Source organism: Lissotriton vulgaris, chromosome 4_1, assembly GCF_964263255.1.
Source record: "Lissotriton vulgaris chromosome 4_1, aLisVul1.2, whole genome shotgun sequence".
Classification (NCBI taxonomy): Eukaryota; Metazoa; Chordata; class Amphibia; order Caudata; family Salamandridae; genus Lissotriton; species Lissotriton vulgaris.
The window spans coordinates 2076843728-2076856056 of record NC_141691.1 but is presented as its reverse complement, the minus strand read 5'-3'; the positions used below and the strand labels follow the sequence as shown (position 1 = coordinate 2076856056).

Genomic DNA, 12329 nt, shown 5'->3' with positions numbered 1-12329 from the left:
TATGTATTAATATGTACGAGTGTCCTTCGACACACGTCACTACTACCAGAGTTAGATGGTGGGAGAGGGGGATATGTATTAATATGTACTAGTGTCCTTCGACACACGTCACTACTACCCGAGTTAGATGGTGGGATAGGAGGATATGTATTAATATGTACGAGTGTCCTTCGACACACGTCACTACTACCAGAGTTAGATGTTGGGAGAGGGGGATATGTATTAATATGTACGAGTGTCCTACAACACACGTCACTACTACCAGAGTTAGATGGTGGGAGAGGAGGATATGTATTAATATGTACTAGTGTTCTTCGACACACGTCACTACTCCAAGAGTTAGTGGGTGGGAGAGGAGGATATGTATTAATATGTACGAGTGTCCTATAACACACGTCACTACTACCAGAGTTAGATGGTGGGAGAGGAGGATCTGTATTAATATGTACGAGTGTCCTTCGACACACGTCACTACTACCCGAGTTAGATGGTGGGAGAGGGGGATATGTATTAATATGTACGAGTGTCCTACAACACACGTCACTACTACCCGAGTTAGATGGTGGGAGAGGGGGATATGTATTAATATGTACGAGTGTCCTTCGACGCATGTCACTACTACCAGAGTTAGATGGGGGGAGAGGGGGATATGTATTAATATGTACGAGTGTCCTTCGACGCATGTCACTACTACCAGAGTTAGATGGGGGGAGAGGGGGATATGTATTAATATGTACTAGTGTCCTTCGACACACGTCACTACTACCAGAGTTAGATGGTGGGAGAGGAGGATATGTATTAATATGTACGAGTGTCCTTCGACGCATGTCACTACTACCAGAGTTAGATGGGGGGAGAGGGGGATATGTATTAATATGTACTAGTGTCCTTCGACACACGTCACTACTACCAGAGTTAAATGGTGGGAGAGGGGGATATGTATTAATATGTACGAGTGTCCTATAACACACGTCACTACTACCAGAGTTAGATGGTGGGAGAGGAGGATATGTATTAATATGTACGAGTGTCCTACAACACACGTCACTACTACCAGAGTTAGATGGTGAGAGAGGAGGATATGTATTAATATGTACGAGTGTCCTACAACACACGTCACTACTACCAGAGTTAGATGGTGGGAGAGGAGGATATGTATTAATATGTGCGAGTGTCCTATAACACACGTCACTACTACCAGAGTTAGATGGTGGGAGAGGAGGATATGTATTAATATGTGCGAGTGTCCTATAACACACGTCACTACTACAAGAGTTAGATGGTGGGAGAGGAGGATATGTATTAATATGTACGAGTGTCCTATAACACACGTAACTACTCCAAGAGTTAGATGGTGGGAGAGGAGGATATGTATTAATATGTACTAGTGTCCTTCGACACACGTCACTACTACCCGAGTTAGATGGTGGGATAGGAGGATATGTATTAATATGTACGAGTGTCCTTCGACACACGTCACTACTACCAGAGTTAGATGGTCGGAGAGGGGGATATGTATTAATATGTACTAGTGTCCTTCGACACACGTCACTACTACCCGAGTTAGATGGTGGGATAGGAGGATATGTATTAATATGTACGAGTGTGCTTCGACACACGTCACTACTACCAGAGTTAGATGGTGGGAGAGGGGGATATGTATTAATATGTACGAGTGTCCTACAACACACGTCACTACTACCAGAGTTAGATGGTGGGAGAGGAGGATATGTATTTATATGTACTAGTGTCCTTCGACACATGTCACTACTCCAAGAGTTAGATGGTGGGAGAGGAGGATATGTATTAATATGTACGAGTGTCCTATAACACACGTCACTACTACCAGAGTTAGATGGTGGGAGAGGAGGATCTGTATTAATATGTACGAGTGTCCTTCGACACACGTCACTACTACCAGAGTTAGATGGTGGGAGAGGAGGATATGTATTAATATGTATGAGTGTCCTACAACACACGTCACTACTACAAGAGTTAGATGGTGGGAGAGGAGGATATGTATTAATATGTACGAGTGTCCTATAACACACGTAACTACTCCAAGAGTTAGATGGTGGGAGAGGAGGATATGTATTAATATGTACGAGTGTCCTACAACACATGTCACTACTACCAGAGTTAGATGGTGGGAGAGGAGGATATGTATTAATATGTACGAGTGTCCTACAACACACGTCACTACTACCAGAGTTAGATGGAGGGAGAGGAGGATCTGTATTAATATGTACGAGTGTCCTTCGACGCATGTCACTACTACAAGAGTTAGATGGTGGGAGAGGGGGATATGTATTAATATGTGCGAGTGTCCTACAACACACGTCACTACTACCAGAGTTAGATGGTGGGAGAGGGGGATATGTATTAATATGTACGAGTGTCCTACAACACACGTCACTACTACCAGAGTTAGATGGTGGGAGAGGGGGATATGTATTAATATGTACGAGTGTCCTACAACACACGTCACTACTACCAGAGTTAGATGGTGGGAGAGGGGGATATGTATTAATATGTACGAGTGTCCTACAACACACGTCACTACTACCAGAGTTAGATGGTGGGAGAGGGGGATATGTATTAATATGTACGAGTGTCCTACAACACACGTCACTACTACCAGAGTTAGATGGTGGGAGAGGGGGATATGTATTAATATGTACGAGTGTCCTACAACACACGTCACTACTACCAGAGTTAGATGGTCGGAGAGGGGGATATGTATTAATATGTACTAGTGTCCTTCGACACACGTCACTACTACCCGAGTTAGATGGTGGGATAGGAGGATATGTATTAATATGTACGAGTGTGCTTCGACACACGTCACTACTACCAGAGTTAGATGGTGGGAGAGGGGGATATGTATTAATATGTACGAGTGTCCTACAACACACGTCACTACTACCAGAGTTAGATGGTGGGAGAGGAGGATATGTATTTATATGTACTAGTGTCCTTCGACACATGTCACTACTCCAAGAGTTAGATGGTGGGAGAGGAGGATATGTATTAATATGTACGAGTGTCCTATAACACACGTCACTACTACCAGAGTTAGATGGTGGGAGAGGAGGATCTGTATTAATATGTACGAGTGTCCTTCGACACACGTCACTACTACCAGAGTTAGATGGTGGGAGAGGAGGATATGTATTAATATGTATGAGTGTCCTACAACACACGTCACTACTACAAGAGTTAGATGGTGGGAAAGGAGGATATGTATTAATATGTACGAGTGTCCTATAACACACGTAACTACTCCAAGAGTTAGATGGTGGGAGAGGAGGATATGTATTAATATGTACGAGTGTCCTACAACACATGTCACTACTACCAGAGTTAGATGGTGGGAGAGGAGGATATGTATTAATATGTACGAGTGTCCTACAACACACGTCACTACTACCAGAGTTAGATGGAGGGAGAGGAGGATCTGTATTAATATGTACGAGTGTCCTTCGACGCATGTCACTACTACAAGAGTTAGATGGTGGGAGAGGGGGATATGTATTAATATGTGCGAGTGTCCTACAACACACGTCACTACTACCAGAGTTAGATGGTGGGAGAGGGGGATATGTATTAATATGTACGAGTGTCCTACAACACACGTCACTACTACCAGAGTTAGATGGTGGGAGAGGGGGATATGTATTAATATGTACGAGTGTCCTACAACACACGTCACTCCTACCAGAGTTAGATGGTGGGAAGCAAGGCTATTTATTAACTGGCACTAGAGCCTTTTGTGATGGGCATCCTCGGGAGATGGGAAAGGGTCCATCAGTGGCCGCAGCTGTATCTGGAAGTGTATCTGAATCCCACACCCTGACTTCAGGAGTGAGTGGAAAACTATTTCAGAGCTCTCAGCTATTCAAGAATGCTTTTTTTCTGCTGCTACCACACCGATCTCCATCCCTTACTGAGTGTTACTCATTGGTCAGACCTGTCAATCTTCCACATGTTGACCTTGAACGCTAAATATTTCAGGTCATTTTATACTTGCATTTATAGTTTGTCTGCCTTTGCTCCCCTATTTACTGAGTCTTGCTCTCTGATCTAAGTTGCATAACCTTTCACTTATTGACATCACATGCGACAGCCCAGGCAGGACTTTCACAAAGTAAGGTCTCAGGTGTTGGAATTTTGTTTAGGTATTGGTGAACATGTGAGTGGTCCAGCCTTCCAATGCACTAGGGTCACACCCTTTATAAATCCCTGATTGATTGATTGATTGACCCTCACATCCATTCCATGTCCAGTTGGTGTGAATACCTTCAACTGACCCTTCAGCCAAGATAGGACCCCTGTGGGTAATGGGTGGACAGCATGGCCAACTTGTGCTCTTTGTACACACTTTAGTCTTGGTAGAGCATTGGGTATCTCTTCTGCGCAGGTTCTGCATCCAGAGGGTACATGCTACCCCCATGCACAGTAAACTGGAGCGCATGCCATGGTGCCACTCTGGCCTTCTGCCACATCTTCTCAGATAAGACCAGACACCTCCCTGCTGTGCTTAGCCTCAGTGATGAAGAGCCAGTAGTCTCTTTACCGCAGATGAACTTACCAAAGGTGTAGGTGGCCTGGAATCCCTTCATGTTCAATGAGCCATCACTGTGGAACTGGAGCAGAAGGGAGCTCCCGGTGGAGGTCACTGGGGGGATTAGCTTGGAACTGCAGTATTTTCCAATAAGCGGGGAAGTTGTCTTGGCACCATCGAAAATAGACAAGGAATCAGCGTCGCACTTAGGATTAGGTTCAAGGGCAATAGATGTGAACGTCAATGAAACCTGCAGGGTGTAAATAAGAAGTATGTGTTAGTTCTTAAAAAGTACCTCTTATCATGCTAGCAGGAGGCAGTGTGCCATAAGGATGAAAATTACGTGACAGTCGTTTCTTACTACCTCTAACACACCAGTAGGGGACAGTGTGACATATGAAAGGAGAAGTATGCACAAGCCTTATTTAACATCACTGTCCTGCCAGCAGGAGGCAGTGGGCCAGATGTATCAAGCGTTTTCCAGTTCGCAAACGCGCTGATTCACAGAATTGGCTTGTTTGCGAATGGGAAAAAGCCTTTTCGGATGTATCATCTCAAAAGGCAATTGCAAAATGGGGATTCACAATTGTGCACACATGCATAGTTCAGGGGTGCATCAGGGTTTCCTTTTGGCCCCCTTGCACCCTTGAAATTGCAGAAACAATTTTCGAGTACCTATTGGGTACTCGCGCATTGCGCATGCAATTCCCATTCATTCCTAAGGGCCGAGGCCCATAGAAGAGAATGGGAAGCCATTCCTTATTTGCGAGTCACAAATAAGGAATATATAGGAATCACAAAAGATTTGCTGAAACCTACACACATTGCATTTTGCTAGTCTATAATAGAAAATCAGTAGAATTCGCTATTATAGATATGCCAAATCCAATTTTGATACATCTGGCGCAGTATGACATAAGGAATGAGAAGCTTACACACCATTATTATTGTCCTGCTAGCACAAGACAATCTGATGTAAGGAGCAAGAAGTATGCACTGGCCCTTATTTGCCATCACTGTCCTGCCAGTAGGGGGCAGTGTGACATAAGGAAGCAGTCGTATGTTTTAGCCCTTCTTTACCATCACTATTCTACCAGCAGGGGGCAGTGTGACATAAGGAAACAGATGTATAAATTAGCCCTTATTTTCCATCACTGTCATGTCAGCAGGAGGCACTTGAGCTTTTCTATATATAGTTCAGTGCCTAGACACCTTCATCAAACAGAAGCGGCTTCGATCAACTGAGTGGAATCGCAGGCTAGGTCAATTGTTAGGTGTCGCCAGCACGGCGCTTGTGAAATTATTTGCTTTTGATATATCTTTTTTTTAACACAAACGTTATTGAATTTTTGTTATACAATAAGAATACAGCTCATTAGCCCACCTAATACATTAAGATATTTAGATGGTATTATACATACAGGGATCAATCAGTCTGTACTAGAAGCAATCAACATGTCATGAAATATGCTATATATAAAAAACCCTCAACCTCCAATAGATATATGCCGGTACGTGGCCAGACTGCCTCGTTCAAGGCCGTCTAAAGGAGGGAAGAGATGAACATGGAAGTGAGGTTGGGGCACGAGTTCCATACCTCTAATATGGACCAGTTTAATAATTTGACATCAATGGCTGTGGTGTTGCCCATGCAGACATGTCTGCCAGTTTAGAAACCAGAGTCACAGCCTGCGACCCCACTCTTCAGGGCTCCAAAGTCTGCGCCTGGGACCCTTCCATTAGTCTGTCCCATTGAATGGTATAGGTTTTTCCTGTAGGCCCCTATATTCTTCCCTCCTCAGAGCCTCACTTTCTGCCAAGTCCCATTGCAAGACTTCCTCTTGCCAGGTAACTACCCTAGGAGCCTGTGGGGACATCCAGCATTTCGTAAGCAGTATTTTGACCAAGAGCAAAGAGAGGTCTGTAAAGTGCTGTGTCACTTTAGAGCTTTTGGGCCGTGGAGATAACCCCTCTACTGATGTAGGGCAATAAGGTCTGTTAGTGCAGCTGAAATCCCGCCCCAGTAACCAATCAGGGAAGGGCAAGTCCAATGCATATGTATTAGATCAGCGTCCGGGGCAGTAGGGAACATTTTGTGGATTTTGTGTGGGGTTGAATATGATAGCCACTATAGTTGCCCAGCTATGCAACAGTCTTTGAGGTCTGGAGCCCCTATGCTGCCCACATGAGGTATGTAAAAACAACAGTTGATGGACAGAATGAAGAGCAATTTCATACATTCACCCCAGTACAGAGATCTGGGCCTAAATCCATCGTTTTTTTGCTCACCGTGCCATTCCAGTTTGATCTCAGTCATATGCAAATCAGTCTTGACCTTGTGCCCCCTGGGAACAGTCCAGCCCGAACTGCAAAGCCAGGTCCTCCCTGGACTGGAAACAAGCATCCTAGGACTGGTTTCGGGCTTTCAGCCCTCATCAGCCAGGATAGCTTGATTCCGGTGGCATGGAGAGCACAGGACTCACGCCTGAGCATACCCGTCCCACTCGGGGTGAGAAATGCAAAAACAACAGTTGATGGACAGAATGCAGAACAATATCACACATTGCAAAATGGGGAATCGCAATTGACCCCAGTACAGAGATCTGGGCCTAAATCCATTGTTTTTTTGCTCACCATGCCATGAACCCAGCCATATGCAAATCAGTCTTGACCTTTTGCCCCATGGGAACAGTCCAGCCCGAACTGCCATGCCAGGTCCTCCATGAGGTAGGCATCTGCAGTTTATGTAGATTGATTCTGCGGGGCCCCCTCCCACCTGTAAGATCAATCAGTATGGTGTTCAACAGTTTAAACACCCATGCCGTTATTATGATTGGTGAATTCACAAAGTGGTACAGCAAGTGTGGCAACATCACAATTTTCGCCAGGGACAGACGGCCCGCTATCGACTGGGGTAATGTGACCCAAAACGACACTTGAGATCTCAGTGTGTTAATCTTATGTATGAGGTTGCCCTCCAATAGATAATGGCCCGATTCAAAAAGGTAAACTGAGACAAAAGTCTAACTTTACGACTCTTGGTATTCACAAATGGCAATTACGAGTAATAAAGTTAGACTTTTGTCTCAGTTTAACTTAGGTTTTGGTCTTAAGTCTAACTAAGACCAAAATTTAAGTCATACTGAGACAAAAGTCTTACTGTACTACTTGTAAATGCCCTTTGTGAATACCGAAAGTCATAAAGCTAGACTTTTGTCTCAGTTTACCTTTGGGAATCGGGCCCCTTGTGTTTTGCGGTATATCTGAATCCCCAGTTAGCAAAAGGTGCTTGGTGCTGTTTGCAGTTGTGTGTCACCGAATCTAAATGTGGTCTCTGTATAGGTATTAGTAAAGAAGTAAGCTCAAGATTTATCTGCATTAATATGCGGCCCTGACAAGTGGCCAAACAAGGACAGCAATTGGGCTATCTCTAAATTGCCCACACAGATGTTTTTGAAATACAGAAGCATGTTATCGGCATATAGAGACACTGAATACACCACTCGATCGAAAGGGACCCCACTGTGGTCCGCCACCTGCAGGATCCTCTATGCGATTGGCTGGACCGCCAATATGAAGCAGAGAAGGGACCCAGGGCAACCCTGTTGAGCGCGGCTAGACACTTAGTAGGTATCGGAGACATAGGGACCAGTTCTGGCTCTGGCCGTAGGTGATGAATATAGTAGTTTCACCCACCGCATATGAGCAGTGGGTATCCCATAGCGAATCAAAGCAGCAAGCATGGAGTCCCAATCAAGGGTATCAAAATCTTGTTGGTTATCAAAGGAAAGGCAGCCGGCATATGGGTGGTCTCAGGCTACATCCATTATTCCAAACAGGACCCTTATGTTCAAGGAGGTGTTGCATCCGGGAAATCAACCACATTGATCCGTGTGGATCATGTGCACGAGTAAGGGGAGCAGTAGGCGGGCCAGAATTTTACTGAGAATTTTATATTCTGTATTCAGTACCAATGCCGGGTTTAACAGGGATGTTCCGATAGCTTTGCTATTGGGGGAGGGGAGCATGTATTATACATCTAGTGATGTATAATATAATTTCTCCAGCTTTGGCACCAATTTTGCAGCATAGGTGGAATAGAATTCCACCGGAATTCCATCAGATGCGTGTGTTTATTGGGGACAAATCTGATGGTGCCACGAATCTCACTCGCCAGGATGGAAGCAGCAAGTTCTTCACTTTCCATTGTGGGCACCCTAGGCAGAGCTGCTTGGTGTTGAAACTCAGATAGTTCTACAGGGTCAGGAGGCTGCAGAGCCATGTATAAAGGGGTGCACTTGTCTAGGAATGCTGTTGATCCCCAGTTGTGTCACCACTGGTCCCTGCGTGAGTGCGTAGATTGATAAGATAGGCTTAGGAGATGGTTCCGCACAAATTAACTGAGCCAGGAGCGTGCCCGCCCTGTCGGCTTCTGTGTGTTCTCCGAGTGTAGGCTCTCTGGCCAATCAAGGCACCATGCACTACTACCTTAAATGCTTCACATTCCACCAACGGCGAGCAAGCCGTACCAGCATTGTCGGAGAAATATGTATTAATGGTTGTGGCATAAGTGTCTCTAAATCAGACGTCTTCTAAGAGACTTGGCTGCAGACACCAGCTTGGTCTGGGAGCAGGAACCCGTCTCCATGAGAGTGTAATTTCCAGTGGGTTGTGATCTAACATCGTCTTACCCAGATACGTAGCATGTGTAATGCAGGACCGAGGAATCTGTCAGAGTGAGAATGAAGGGCATGTGGTTAAGAGTAAAAGGATTACTCTTGCAATGTTACGGTTACGCCATACATCTGACACACCACACTCATCCACCCAGTGACGCAACTCCTTAGCCTAGCACACCAAACCCGTACCAGTGGGTGCAAATGATCCAATACTATTTCCAATACTGCATTGAAGTTCCCCCCAACACCCAGGGATATTGAGACCAATGCGGTTGACAGCTGAGCAAGGAAGGGTTCCTGCTTGGTATCAGGCAAATATATACATCCTAGCATTAATGGTTCCCAGTCCAATTTACCCCTAAGACATAACATTCTTGTGTGTCTACATTGGTATGCATGCACTCCAGATGGGACCCCTGCCTGCAACCAGATCGCTGCGCCCCTTGAAAAAGTAGAGTACGAGGCATGGAATAGTTGGCCTCTTCACCGTTTACGCAACTTCTGAGCTTCAGTGGACTCTAGGTAGGTTTGTTGTAAGAATACAATCTGTGCACGGTGCCTGTGCAATTGAGCTAACAGTCTATGTCTTTTGTGTACATTCCCCATACCTCTAACATTCCAAGTAATAATGTTATAATCTTTGACTACTGTCAACATAATTGAGTTGAGAAGTCAATTGTAAATAAGTTCCCCTCACGGATGTACGTTGTTACCTTGCGATGTATTACATTGCGGTACTTTACAACGCGTCTTTTACAACTCAAGTCGTTACTACAACTTGCGCTGTAGGGGTGCTGGACTTAGGAATAGTTAAATTTACTATTCCAACACCAGCCTACGTACAGTAGGGAAGGTTTTGGAATAGTAAATCTACTATTCCTTAGCCTAGAGCGCCCTCCAGCGCAAGTCATGGTTACGACTTGCATTGTAAAAGACGCGTTGTAACTGCACTGCGGGGTAACATCCGCGTTGTAAAGGATGTTCCCCTCCCCACACACCACCATCACCAGCTCCCACAAATACATTAGGTGACCACATCAAAAGATAAAATCATTCCCACAATACTGAGTCAAGCGATTTTCTATTGATCGAATAAACCTTAGAACAAATAAGAACAATCTGCACTATTAAAAAACCATGTGCATTCGCCATCTGGGCATATAATGTCTTCCCCATAAGGGGGTCTAGGTTTATGCGGAGCGTATATGAAGTGATCGCAGGCCAACCAGACCCCGGGCCCCAGTAGGTGAGGCATCAAGATACTGGGCTGCAGCTATATCAAGGGGAAAAAAACTAACACATTGCATATATATTCCCAGCAGAGCAGGTCAAAACAAATATAGGTCCTGCATGTGGTAGACCCTGCCTGGCGGGGCCGTTTCTTCATATACAGCCAGAGTTTGTTTTATAAGTATACACCCCACCAATAAAATCTACATGAGTGGCCATGTGCATACTGAGAGTACTCACGGCATTCACCCCAAGAAGCCATTACTCATTTGAGGACTGATCATCGGGAACAGAGCCATGCTGCTTTTTGATTCTGAGTCCGACGCACTGTCCTGTGAAGTGCTGAAGCTAAGGGGCGGCCAAGCAGCCTTCAGAGCAGACCTTCCAAAGCCTGTTGTGGGGAGGACCTGGGCATTGTGTCCACCATGTCGTAGTGCAAATTGTGACTTTGGAGGAGCGGACCTTTTGGGGCCACATCTTGCAGATTCTGGAAAATGTTGTTCCAACCATTCCCTGGCCATTTCTGGATTTTTGAAAAAGTGGGTGTGTTGGTCGTGGATTACTTTCAGCTCGGCTGGGAATAAAAGAGAATATGTGAGGCCAGCAATACATAGGTGTCATTTTATTTCCTGGAAGGATGTACTTTTGCGTGACACAGCATCTGTGTAGTCTGGGAACAAGGAGATCCTCAAGTTATTAATGATAATGGGTGCTTTTTCACAAGCCGCTTTTAGTATCACATCCGGCTCTCTGATGTCAAGGATCTTGGCCATCATAGGTTGTGGTTGCGCTGCGGGATGGGTCTCCATGTGGGGACTCAGTGTGCCCTCTCGACGGAGTTCAGAGAGACCAGTGGGAGCTATCTCTCTCCAGAGTCAGCCCTCAATGTTGCACGAGGGCCATCAGTTCCTTCAGGGATCCCCACGATCCGTACATTATTTCTACAGGCCCTCCCTACGGCATCCTCTACTCATTCCTGGAGATGTTCCACCTGTTGACACAGCTGTGTATTCTGTGCAGTGTGGTCCTCGTTGCTTGGGGATAGAGTCGCTAGCATTGTTAGTTTTGACTCAATCTGCCAGCTTCCAGTGGTCATCTTTCATCAGGCTAATATCTGAAGTGAATACGCCCAGCTGGTGTGCAATAGCGGGTCTGGAGTCTTGAATTTCCTGAAGGATAACATCCAATTTATCCATGGGTGTTGCTGTTAAAGCATTGCTATCACTCGGGGTTATGTTGGAGAGCTCTCAGAGGTTGAGGAGTGGGATCGCACGTGGGCTGCAGGACCAGCGTTTTTGCACGCTGCATTAGTGCTGTTCAGGTGCCAGCTGGCTCAGCCTGAGGAAAGGTGGGCCCAATCTGCCGTCACTGCAAGTAAGGTCCTGGTGGTGTATAATTTATGGCCCAGGTTACAGCATTGTGGGGACCAGTGCCGCCCACAATCACCCCTGCTTAAGGACATTTGTTGGTATTGGGCAAAGACGAGATACAGAGGAGCAGCAGCCTAGGGCAGGTAACAAGGAGGGGGATCTGTGTGTAGTCCATCTAGTAGCGAACTCCACTTCTCTCGCTGTTAGTCCAAGAGACGAGATGACATGGATGGGTAGGCAAGGCCCTGCAGTCAATTATTCAGGATCTCTTGTTGGTCCCGCAAGCTTAGTGCTATCCAGAAAGAGTCTGTACTCAAAGCAGCACACCCCACACGTAAGCCAGCCCAGTGTCCACCAACCACGAGTCTCAGCAGTACTCCAGCCACAGTGGTTCGTGCCATTGGATCATGCCTGCCCCCCTCACCTCAACTGAAGGTCTCTGGAGTCCTATCGCACCCTCGTTCATTATTTTTGTGTGGACGCGCT

At 45.7% G+C, this 12329-nt stretch overlaps 1 protein-coding gene across 1 annotated transcript in view; it reads right to left on the bottom strand.

Annotated features, from left to right (window-relative positions):
- LOC147725056 (embryonic protein UVS.2-like) overlaps positions 1–12329 on the bottom strand; it is an 80925-nt gene that overhangs the window by 18501 nt on the left and 50095 nt on the right. Inside the window, exon 12 of the mRNA XM_086918153.1 lies at positions 4592–4814. Within this exon, the coding sequence (XP_086774279.1) occupies positions 4592–4814 (223 nt within the window). The remainder of the gene's footprint in view (positions 1–4591; positions 4815–12329) is intronic.